Source organism: Bos indicus x Bos taurus, chromosome 1, assembly GCF_003369695.1.
Source record: "Bos indicus x Bos taurus breed Angus x Brahman F1 hybrid chromosome 1, Bos_hybrid_MaternalHap_v2.0, whole genome shotgun sequence".
Classification (NCBI taxonomy): Eukaryota; Metazoa; Chordata; class Mammalia; order Artiodactyla; family Bovidae; genus Bos; species Bos indicus x Bos taurus.
In genome coordinates, this window is record NC_040076.1 from 41820173 (window position 1) to 41833186 (window position 13014).

At 35.0% G+C, this 13014-nt stretch overlaps 1 protein-coding gene across 2 annotated transcripts in view; it reads left to right on the forward strand.

The window, feature by feature from the left end:
• The window catches only part of ARL6 (ADP ribosylation factor like GTPase 6), a 39383-nt gene that overhangs the window by 18486 nt on the left and 7883 nt on the right, over positions 1-13014 (forward strand). For both annotated transcript variants that reach the window (XM_027554907.1, XM_027554821.1), the window contains exons 5-6: positions 1936-2030; positions 9136-9265. In XM_027554907.1, coding sequence (XP_027410708.1) covers positions 1936-2030; positions 9136-9265 — 225 coding nt within the window. The remainder of the gene's footprint in view (positions 1-1935; positions 2031-9135; positions 9266-13014) is intronic.

Below are 13014 nucleotides of genomic sequence, written 5' to 3' on the forward strand. Positions count from 1 at the left end.
ATGTTTAGAAAATATATCTTTTAAGTATGTTTCTTCTGTTTTGAAATAACATTTAACATAACTGAGAAAGGAGCCTTCTAAAGCATGCACCATGTGCTGTATAGTTTTCATTTAACATTCTCTGATAAGTCAGGAAAACATAAAAAGAATGTAACTCTCATGGCAACCTAATATTTTCTTATATTCCTTCCTATGCCAAAATTTGCTTAATTATTTCTCTGTTTTTGGACATAAAGATTGTTCTCAGTTTTGGAAGATTATAAACAATTCTTCAGTTAACATATTACTGTATAAATCTTTGTCATACTTCATGTTTCCTTAGTATAAATTTCAGAAATGAAATTATTGGCTCAAAGTGACTGAATGTTTTTAAAGCTCTTGATATATATTTCCAGTTGTATCAGTTTCTATATCCACTGGTAATGTATGTCTATAATAAAATGCATTCATCTTTTTAAATGATAGCAGACAATGGTATTAAAAAGTTGTTTTATTTTTTATATGCATGTGAGTACTAATGACATTGAACTTTAAAAATCTTGATTTATGACTGAAATAAGTGAGTCACAAAAAATATATGAATGTCTAGTAAATATATGAAAATATATTGAACTTAACAAGAAATTAATAAAATGCAAAGTAAAATAATATGGTGTTAGGATGGTAAAAAATTGAAAAGAATAAGAGCCATGCTGGCCAGGGAGTGGAAAAAGTGCTGATAGTATTATAAAATTGATATAGCATTTCTAATTTGTCAGTGTTTATCTAAAACTTTATGTATGTATTCCTAGGCATTCTGTTCCTAAAGTATCAAGAAAATTTTTAAATGTATTTGGGAGGCTGTTTATCCCAAAGTTTTTCATAGTAATGAAAATTGGAAGTATGCTATGAAGCCCAACAATAGAAGTTTGATACAATATTTAATGACATACTCATTATACTTTAGAGTATAATGAAAGATGTTATTGAAAGACGTCTTTCAAAAAAAACTTTATTGAAAGCTTCTTTATGCTTTAATGTTTCATATAAAAGTAGTTCAAACTACTATAAAAAAGATCAAGGAAGTGTACATATATATCAGAAAGGCAGAATAAAACAGCAAGGTTCCATTTAAATACAGATGTAGATATTCATATATGAATATTCTTGCTTGGAAAATTCCATGTACAGAGGAGCCTGGCAGGCTGCTGTCCATGGGGTTGCAAAGAGTTGGACAAGACTGAGTGAATATGCATACACACATTTACAAAGAAAATGCTAAAAATGATTTATTTGCAAATATTAATGATTGTGCCTGTGTAATAGGATTATGTTTTTACCTTTTTTAAAAACAATTTAATTTATGACCATGCTGAGTTCGTTGCTGCACATGGGCTTTCTCTAGTTGTAGTGATTGGGGCTACTTCCCAGTTTCAGTATGCAGGCTTCTCATTGTGGTGGCTTCTCATTGCAGAGCATGGGCTCTAGGTTTCAGAAGTTGAGTCGCTTTGGCTCAGTAGTTGTGATTCACAGGCTCTAGAGTGTGGGTTCGGTAATTGTAGCACATGGGCTTAGTTACTCTGCATAATGTGGGATCTTCCTGGATCTGGGCATCGAACCCGTGTCCCTTGCATTGGCAGGTGGATTCTTAACCACCAGAAAAGCCCAACTTGTTATTTTTTTAAATTATGAAATGAGTCATTAAATTTACCATGTTATGACCAAATGAATAAAAATTACTTTGCACAAAATGTGACTTATTTGGTTAATATATTAACCAAAATATAGCAGTATTAATTCCTCATATAAACTAATAAGGAACAGCACCAACGCCTGTAATGATAAATCATCATAGGACATGAAGACATAATAAATGGTTTAAGATATGCAAATGAATAGTTAACATAGAAAAATGTTTGTTTATCATTAATTTTTCTCATTCTTTGTATTACACAGAGAAGGACAAGCCATTATTTTTGTCATTGATAGTAGTGATAAATTGAGAATGGTTGTGGCCAAAGAAGAACTTCGTACTCTTCTGAATCATCCAGGTACATGTCTGTGTCTTTCAGTCTGTAACGTCTGTGCTTTGGGGTCATCTATGATGTTTTGTTCTTTGATTCAACAAAACATGTTGTTTACACTGTATCAGTTCAGTTCAGTCACTCAGTCATGTCTGACTCCTTGAAACCCCATGAACCGCAGCACGCCAGGCCTCCCTGTCCATCACCAACTCCCAGAGTTCACTCAAACTCACGTCCATCAAGTCAGTGATGCCATCCAGCCATCTCATCCTCTGTCGTCCCCTTCTCCTCTTGCCCCCAATCCCTCCCAGCATCAGAGTCTTTTCCAGTGAGTCAACTTTTCGCATGAGGTGGCCAAAGTACTAGAGTTTCAGCTTTAGCAAAATTCCTTCCAAAGAACACCCAGGACTGTTCTCCTTCAGAATGGACTGGTTGGATCTCCTTGCAGTCCAAGGGACTCTCAAGAGTCTTCTCCAACACCACAGTTCAAAAGCATCAATTCTTCGGCACTCAGCTTTCCTCACAGTCCAACTCTCACATCCATACATGACTACTGGAAAAACCATAGCCTTGACTAGATGGACCTTTGTTGACAAAGTAATGTCTTTGAATATGCCATCTAGGTTGGTCATAACTTTCCTTCCAAGGAGGAAGGGTCTTTTAATTTCATGGCTGCAGTCACCACATCTGCAGTGATTTTGGAGCCCCAAAAAATAAAAGTCTGACACCGCCTCCACTGTTTCCCCATCTATTTCCCATGAAGTGATGGAACCAGATGCCATGATATTAGTTTTCTGAATGTTGAGCTTTAAGCCAAGTTTTTCACTCTCCTCTTTCACTTTCATCAGGAGGCTTTGTAGTTCCTCATCACTTTCTGCCATAAGGGTGGTGTCATCTAGATATCTGAGGTTATTGATATTTCTCCCGGCAATCTTGATTCCAGCTTGTGTTTCTTCCAGCCCAGCGTTTCTCATGATGTAATCTGCATATAAGTTAAATAAGCTGGGTGACAGTATACAGCGTTGATGTACTACTTTTCCTATTTGGAACCAGTCTGTTGTTCCATGTCCAGTTCTAAGTGTTGCTTCCTGACCTGCATATAGGTTTCTCAAGGGGCAGATCAGGTGGTCTGGTATTCCCATCTCTTTCAGAATTTTCCACAGTTTATTGTGATCCACACAATCAAAGGCTTTGGCATAGTCAGTAAAGCAGAAATAGATGTTTTTCTGGAACTCTTTTGCTTTTTCCATGATCCAGCGGATGTTGGCAATTTGATCTCTGGTTCCTCTGCCTTTTCTAAAACCAGCTTGAACATCTGGAAGTTCACCGTTCACGTATTGCTGAAGCCTGGCTTGGAAAATTTTGAGCATTACTTTACTAGTGTGTGAGATGAGTGCAATTGTGTGGTAGTTTGAGCATTCTTTGGGATTGGAATGAAAACTGACCTTTTCCTGGAATGAAAACTGGAATGAAAACAGTCCTGTGGGCACTGCTGAGTTTTCCATTTGCTGGCATATTGAGTGCAGCACTTTCACAGCATCATCTTTCAGGATTTGAAATAGCTCAACTGGAATTCCATCACCTCCACTATCTTTGTTCGTAGTGATGCTTTCTAAGGCCCATTTGACTTCACATTCCAGGATGTCTGGCTCTAGGTGAGTGATCACTCCATCGTGATTATCTTAGTCATGAAGATCTTTTTTGTACAGTTCTTCTGTGTATTCTTGCCACCTCTTCTTAATATCTTCTGCTTCTGTTAGGTCCATACCATTTCTGTCCTTATTGAGCCCATCATATACAGTTCTGTAATTTTAACAAATGCATATATTTATGTAACTGTTCCTGTCTATACACTCCCAGACAAGAAACAGAACATTTTCATCACCCTGTAAGTTCTTTCATGCCCCTTTCCAATCAGCACCCCTACAAGGGGCAAGAAGAGCTACTAATCTGATTTCAGTCTCCAAAATTTTGCCTTTTTTACCATTTCATATTAATGGTGGGAAAAGGTACATACATTTTTGTGCCTAGGTTTTTATATTCATTGTAATGTTTTGGGGAATTGCCCATGTTGATGTATGTATCACTTGTGTACCCCTTTATTTGCTTTGTAATATTTTATTATATTACTGTAACAGTTTGTTTATCCAGTGTTTAGTAATTGATACCTGAACTGTTCCTAGTTTAGGGCAATTATGAATAAAGTTGGTGTGAACATTTTTTGAAATATAATTGACATATAATTTTACATCAGTTTCAGGTATTCAACATAGTGATTTGATATTTGTATATACAATTAGCCTTTGAACAACTGGGATTTGAACTGCACAGGTCTACTTGTGTGTGGTTTTTTTCAAATAATGCCACAGTAGTACTATATGATCCAAAGTTGACTGAATCCACAAATGTGAAACTGCAGATACAGGGGGCCAGCCATGAAGTTATTCACAGATTTTTGAATGTGCAGAGGTCAGAACTCCACCCCCACATTTTGCAAAGGTCAACTGTACTGTGAAATGATCACCACAAGTCTAGTTAACATCCATCAGGATACATAGTTAGAAAATTTTTTTTTCATGTGATGAGAACTTTTAAGATATATTCTTAGCAACCTTCAAATACCCAATACAGTATTACTAACTGTAGTCACCATGGTGTACATTACATCTCATAAATTATTTCATGACTGGAAGTTTGAACTTTTTGACCCCTTTCATCCATTTCAAGCTCTCTCCACTCCAGCAGCAACCAATTTCTTCTCTGCATCCATTATTTTGTTTTCTGTAGATATTGTTTGTCTTCTTTAGCTTTCACATGTGAGATCATATGGTATTTGTCTTTTTCTGACTTATTTCACTTAGCATAATGGATTTCATTTTGTCATTTTCTATCTTGTAATAGCCTCTTCTGATTTTGTGGGAGGGCTGTAGAGACCTCAAAAAATGACTTGAAGAGCAGTTACTCCTCCTCTTTATTTTTTTTATGTTTTGGATTTGTTAAGAATTGGTATTATTTCTTAAGCATTAAATAAAATCTAATGAGGCCATCTGGTTCAGGATTTTGTGTGTATGTTGGAAGCATGAACTATAAATTCAATTTCTTTAAATGAGGTAGGGCTATTAAAGTTCTGTATTTCTTCTTGGGTCACTTCTAGTAATATATAACCAAATCTGTTAATTTGTTAATTTATATAAGTTGTGGAATTTATTGGCATAAAATTGTATCATCCTCTTATTATCCTTTTAATGTCTTTAAGACCCATATGATATACATATCTTCTTTCATTTCTAATATTGGTAATTTATGTTTCCTCCCTTTTTTATTGCTCCATCTTTTAGAGAGTTTATACGGTTTTACTAATTTTCCAAGAAAAACTTTTAACTTTGTCAGTTTCCTCTGCAGATGTATCTTTTTCAGATTTCATTAATTTCTGCTCTCTTTTAACAAATTTTTGTTTTTATTTTGAACTTCCTGTATTTAAATTGAATTTCATTTTCTCTTTATCTTTTTCAGATCGAAGTAGAAATTGTTGACTTTATATATTTATTTTCTTATAAAGCATTTTATATCTAGCTTTTATAATAAAAGCATTTAAAGCAATACATATTTTCTGAGGATTTAACTATCTCACAAATTCTGATATATTTCTTTATTATTTGGCTCAAAGTATTTTCTAACTTACCTTTAAGTTCTTCTTTGATGGTTGGATTATTTAGTAGTGTATTATTATTTAATTTCCCAAATATTTGGAATTTTTTAGATGTCTTTTTGTTATTGATTTCTAATTTAATTCTGTTTGATCAAGTAACCTATTTCAAAGATTTTCATTCTTAGATCAGATCAGTCACTCACATATGGTTGAACATGGTGAATGTTCCATCTGCAATTCCATAGAATGTGTATCTTGCTGTACTTGGGTGAAGAATTCTGTAAATATCAGTTGATAGTGTTATACACATCTTCCATATCCTTTTGTTGTGGTAGAGTTGATGTACAGTATCATATAAGTTTCACATGTACAACATGATGATCCACAGTTTTTTAAGTTGTGTTCCATTTATACTAAATATGAAATATTGCCTGTATTATACAACATATTCTTGTAGCTTATTTGTTTTATACATAGTAGTTTGTTTCTCTTAATCCTCTACCCCTAACTTCTCTTCCACCCTTCCCTCTCCCCAGTGGTAACCACTAGTTTGCTACCTATATCTGTGAGTCTGTTTCCTTTTTTAACATTCAGAAGGTGTTGTATTTTTTTAGGTTTTACATATAAGTGATGTCATACAATATTTGTCTTTCTCTTATTTCATCTAGCATACCACCCTCCAAGTCCATCTATGTTGTTACAAATGGTAATATTTAATTCTTTTTTATGGATGATTTATGGATGATTAGTATACCATTGTATGTATGTACCACATCTTTATCCATTCATCTGCTAAGTACACTTAAGTTGCTTTTATTTATTTTTTTTTAGGTTGCTTTTATATCTTAGCAATTTTAAATAATGCTGCTGTGAACATTAGGGTACTTGTATCATTTCAAATTATTATTTTTTTATTTTATAAATACCTAACAGTAAAAGTGCTGACTCATATAACTACCATGAGTTATATTTTTAGTTTTCTGCTGCTGCTGCTAAGTTGCTTCAGTCGTGTCCAACTCTGTGCGACCCCATAGACGGCAGCCCACCAGGCTCCCCCGTCCCTGGGATTCTCCAGGCAAGAACACCGGAGTGGGTTGCCATTTCCTTCTCCAATGCATGAAAGTGAAAAGTGAAAGTGAAGTCACTCAGTCGTGTCTAACTATTAGCGACTTCATGGACTGCAGCCTTCCAGGCTCCTCCGTCCATGGGATTTTCCAGGCAAGAGTACTGGAGTAGGGTGCCATTGCCTTCTCCAGAAACTTCAATTCTGTTTTCCATAGTAGCTGCACCAATTTCCATTTGACCTAACAGTGTACAAGAGTTCAATTTTCTGTGCATCCACACCAGTATTTATTGTGTTCTTTTTGACCATAGCCATTCTGACAGACAGATGTAAGGTGATATTTCTTGGTAATTTTAATTTGCATTTTTAGTAAATATCTATTAAATTGATCTAACTGTGTGGATCACAATAAACTGTGGAAAATTCTGAAAGAGATGGGAATACCAGACCACCTGACCTCCCTCTTGAGAAACCTATATGCAGGTCAGGAAGCAACACTTAGAACTGGACATGGAACAACAGACTGGTTCCAAATAGGAAAAGGAGTACGTCAAGGCTGTATATTGTCACTCTGCTTATTTAACTTATATGCAGAGTACATCATGAGAAACGCTGGGCTGGAAGAAGCACAAGCTGGAATCAAGATTGCCGGGAGAAGTGTCAATAACCTCAGATATCCAGATGACACCACCCTTATAGCAGAAAGTCAAAAGGAGCTAAAAAGCCTCCTGATGAAAGTGAAAGAGGAGAGTGAAAAACTTGGCTTAAAGCTCAACATTCAGAAAACTAAGATCATGGCATCTGGTTCCATCACTTCATGGGAAATAGATGGGGAAACAGTGGAAACAGTGTCAGACTTTATTTTTTGGGCTCCAAAATCACTGCAGATGTGGTGACTGCAGCCATGAAATTAAAAGACGCTTACTCCTTGGAAGGAAAGTTATGACCAACCTAGATAGTATATTCAAAAGCAGAGACATTACTTGCCAACAAAGGTCCGTTAGTCAAGGCTACGGTTTTTCCAGTGGTCATGTGTGGATGTGAGATTTGGACTGTGAAGATAGCTGAGTGCCAAAGAATTGATGCTTTTGAACTGTGGTGTTGGAGAAGACTCTTGAGAGTCCCTTGGACTGTAAGAAAGTCCAACCAGTCCATTCTAAAGGAGATCAGTCCTGGGTGTTCATTGGAAGGACTGATGCTGAAGCGGAAACTCCAGTACTCTGGCCACCTCATGAGAAGAGTTGACTCATTGGAAAAGACCCTGATGCTGGGAGGGATTGAGGGCAGGAGGAGAAGGGGACGACAGAGGATGAGATGGCTGGATGGCATCACCGACTCAATGGATATGAGTTTTGGTAAACTCCAGGAGTTGGTGATGGACAGGGAGGTCTGGCGTGCTGTTCATGGGGTCGCAAAGAGTCAGACACTACTGAGCTACTGAACTGAATGTGTCTTTTAAGGCTACTGTTTCCTTATTGACTTTTTATGTGAATGATCTGTCCATTGATGGAAGGGGGAAGTTAAAGACCCCTTACTATTATTGTGTTGCTGTCAATTTCTACATCTGTTAATATTTGCCTTATATATTTAACCTCGCCTATGTTGGGTACATACATATTTACAACTGTCTTTTTCTGCTTGAATTGATCCCATGAACACTGTCCTTTAATGTCCTTCTTTGCTTCTTTTTATAGTTTTGTTTTAAAGTCTCTTTTGTCTGATATATACATTGCTGCCCCACCATTTTTTTCATTCCATTTGCATGAAATATCTTTTTCTATCCTCTCACTTTTGGTTTGTTACTTTGTATTTGAAGTGAATCTCTTATAGGCAAACTATGTATCCGTCTTTTTAAAAAAATCCATTCAGCCACCCTATGTCTTTTGACTAGTCCATTTACATTCTTATCCTCCTTCTATAATATTTCTGTTTGAAGTTTTCTTCCTTTGTGTTGACAGTAAAAATGAAACAAAATGTTTGACTCTTTGCTAGGTGCTGTTCAGTAACTGTTTAATGAGCCCGCCACTCCCACCCTCATCCATCTTTGGTTTACAGTTCCAACAAGAGGGCAGATAATCTTACTTCCCTTGTAGCTCAGCTGGTAAATACTCCACGTGCAATGAGGGAAACCTGGGCTCAATCCCTGGGTTGGGAAGATACCCTGGAGAAGGGAAGGGCTATCTACTCCAGTATTCTGGCCTGTGGAATTCCACGGACTGCACAGATAACCTTAGGAAGAAGTGTATTTTAAATTCTATTATCACTTAAATATATGCTTGACAGTATATGCCTTTAAATGTTTATGTATGTGTGATATGGGAAGAAGTGATTGGAAGACAATTTTAGTGGATTTCAGTTTTAAGGATTTTGGAGAAGATAAAAAGCTAGAAGTGTGATGATAGTCTTATTTTCTCTTTTAGATATTAAGCACCGTCGAATACCAATCTTATTCTTTGCAAACAAAATGGATCTTAGAGATGCATTGACATCTGTAAAAGTATCTCAGTTGCTGTGTTTAGAGGACATCAAAGATAAACCATGGCATATTTGGTAAAGTCTTTTATTTACATTTCATTTTATCATTCTGAAAAAATCTCCAACTTCAGGGTTTTTTTTACAAGCTCACTATATAAGTGACTTAACATGGTAGGATGAAAGGTAAAGATTTTATGTTTTATAAAATTGTAGTGTTGCAGGTATTCAGTAATATATTATTGTTAAAACCTTTTCAAATCTTTTCAGGGATAGAAAAACTAAAACAACTCTTTAAAAGAATTAACCAATCTGCTTACTTACCCAGCTTCAACCACACTAATTTCTTTCTGCACATTGAATCAACCAACCACAGTTGCGTCTCAAGGCATTTGCACTTTCCCTTTGTCTGAATCATTCTTTAAAACTATTTTCCTGCTTACTATTGTACTTTCTTTAAGAAAGAGACCTCTCTTGATAATTCTCTGAAATATCACTATACATTACCCCCATCTCTTGTGTTTTTTTTCCTTACTTTGCTTTATTTGTCTATTGCCATATGACCTCTTCTTTTTTTTCTTTTCTCTTGTATAGTCTGTCTTCCTAAACTAGACCATTAGTACCATGAGACCTGGGATTTCATCGATTTTTTTCACTCTAACTCCCAGAATAGTAACAGTGCCTGTTTAGTAGGTACCTACTCATAGGTACTTAGGAGATATACACAATAAATACATGTTGATATGAATAAACAGAATATAAAAATCTCTTATTTGGACATACTGTAAAACTGAACTCTTAAATAATTAGAGTCTGATATTATTATACATTTTTTTTGGAAAGCAGTTTCTTACTAATATCTTTAATTCCAGTATGTTTTTCCGCCAAAATATTCTGATGAGGATAACCAGAAGTTACATATTAGATAGTATTTTAATGCCTACTGCTACCTTATGCTACCCTATGAGGGTTTCCCTCATAGCTCAGTTGGTAAAGAATCTGCCTGCAGTGCAGAAGACCCGGGTTCAAGTCCTGGGTCGGAAAGATCCCCTGGAGAAGGAAATGGCAACCCACTCCAGTATTCTTGCCTGGAGAATCCCATGGGCAGAGGAGCCTGGCAGGCTACAGTCCATGGGGTCACAAGAGTCGGACATGACTTAGTGACTACACCACCACCTTATGTTACATTAAGCTTCCCTCTGTTCACCCCTGCCCCCACCTCTCCCTGGCCCCAAACTTCTCTATAGAGAAAGGCTGAACACAGAGGCAAAGAAATCTAGGAAAGAAGGAAGTGATAGAACTCAGAGGAAAACTTTAAGAGCTAACCATGGTGCTGAAAGAGTAATACTATAGCACTTGAGAAATCCTTTGAAATGTTTCAGTACCTAAGGCCACATATCATGAGTAAAACCCTCCTTACTTTGGAAATCAGAGGAAAAGTCAGTGTTTACTAAATTATTCTTGAGTTGGAATTTGAGGTTCTGTGGTATTTTGTTGGTAAAGAAAGGAGGGAGTTGGTGTAGAGAACTATCTTAAGGTAGAACCTTTCTAGTTTTGTAAATCATGCTTAAAATGATAATATCTAAAGTAGAATAATTTAATTTTTGCCCTAAGTGTGCTGACTACATTAATGGAAAGTACAACATTCAAAATACGGGTCAATTTTAATTAGTAAAAGATATAGTTTTCCTATTAATTTTGAAGTAGAAATTAATTTTGCAAATGGAAAATGTCTTTCTCCTTAATAATTAGCTATTGAATTCTATTAGGTTTATTTATTTGTGACACCTTAACTTATTTTAGTAAGAGAAAAAAATATCTGATGTTATAAGGATATGGACAGAGCATATTGCCAGTTTCTTCATTTTCTGTACATCTTGTAGAAGAATGTTAAGTTTTTCTTTTAAGTTTGTCTAAAATTTTGACTTCTTAATTCAAACTGGACATCTAAGTTCCAATTAGTGTTTCACTTGTTAAGGTTTTTATTTGAACTAAAAATAAATTTCTCCTTTAATTTTGAAGAAAAAAAGTAATGCTGAGTGGTGCAGAGATAAAATATTGCATCTCTCTTGCCTTAGGTACAAATAAATTTGGGTAGTAAAGGAGAGATTATAGAGAAGTATAGTCTGGACTTTTTTTTTTGGTTAATTTTTGACCATTTTACTAAACATATAATCAACTCTGATTTTCAAGTCTGATTCTGTTTTAATTCTTCCCATGTGTTCTTTGACTAAGTCCCTAGAGTGATATATGTTTGCTTTTGCATTTTTACTATCTTGAGAGGGAGACAGATAATAAAAACATCAGTTGGGAGGGTGAAAAAAAAAGTAGAATAGTAAGAGAAAGAATAATGAATGTGGTCTCCCTCTGAGATATAATTGAAGTCAAGAAGCAATTCACACAAAGGTTTGGAGGAATAACTTTTCCAGATAGAGAGGCCAGTAAGTGAAAAGGCTCTTGGATGAGAATGTGCCTGATGTTGTCTGGAAACAGCAAGAAGTCCTTGCTGGCTGGAACAGAGAGGTAGGGGGAAATTGTAGATGAGGCCCCTGAGAAATAACGAGGGGCTATGTCACATAGTGCCTTGCAGAAAATGGTGAAGACTCTGGCTTTTATTCCAGTTATGAGTCTTATAATTTATTTGAAAGGAAAGGTAGAATTTAAATATTTGGGAATTATTAGGAAAAGTGCAAGATATAAGGGTTTCTTCATGGCACTGTTCTCTTATGTGGTACTAGAAGTTTGTGATAAAAGTCAATATGTTGATCATTCTTGATATAAGTATTTCAGTTAGTGATGTTTTGCTGTTAATAAAGGTAATCCATAGTTTGCTTTGAATAATTGCCTATCTCATGATATTTGTTTCTGCCTTTCTATTTTAAAATAATTCTATAAGTCATGTTCTTGGTGCAATAAATAATTCCTTGAAAGTAATTTCTCTTTTTATTAGAATCAAATTAATTGTTTTAAGATAATTTAGTACATTTTAAAATCATGCTTCAGCATACTAAAAGCAATCTTAATCATACAGAAAATCTAATTATGTATACTAATTGTTATTAGATAATTATATCAGTAACATGAGAAACTGTCAGAGTCTTAGAAAAAGATTATTTCATACTCAAAAAATCCTCTACATTTTATTGTTTTAGTTTATATAATTTAATTTTTATTATTTATAAAATAATGTCACAAGGATTTAGGCTTACTTACTTTCAAGAATGGAACAACAATGAAAAGACTCTGTATTCAATGTTTTATATGCGTATCTCAAATATTTAATTCTTATAATAATCACATGAGGCCAGTGGTTATATTCCCCCATTTTACAGAAGCAAAAACTGAAGGCCAAAGAGTTAAACAACCTATCGAGGTTTGTAAAACCAAGAAATATAAAACTATGATTGACTTCTACTGGGATTTTTTTATTTTACCAGTTTACCAGAGTTACAGTTACAGATTTATGCCTTTTAGATATCAATTTTCATTTCAAATAAAGTCACTCCATCCTATGGCTAAATTACAACCCAAGTAAAGCATTTCTAATAAATAAATGCTATTGAATCATTGGGGCTGGTAGGGGAAAGTAGGATGGTGTGCTCTATAATCCCACTACTGAGAGAATAACTCAAAGTATATGTTTTGTTAATGCCAGTCCTAGTAATAGTCCTAAAATAGTAAGATTTTAATGATATATTTTTACAAATGTCTATGTAAATTAATAAATAGTTTTCTCATGTCTTGATCCTAAGCACTCAGACTTTTATATCCTATGTATATTCAGTTTCAGTACTTAACCAGTTTTGCTCAGATATGTTATTAAATAT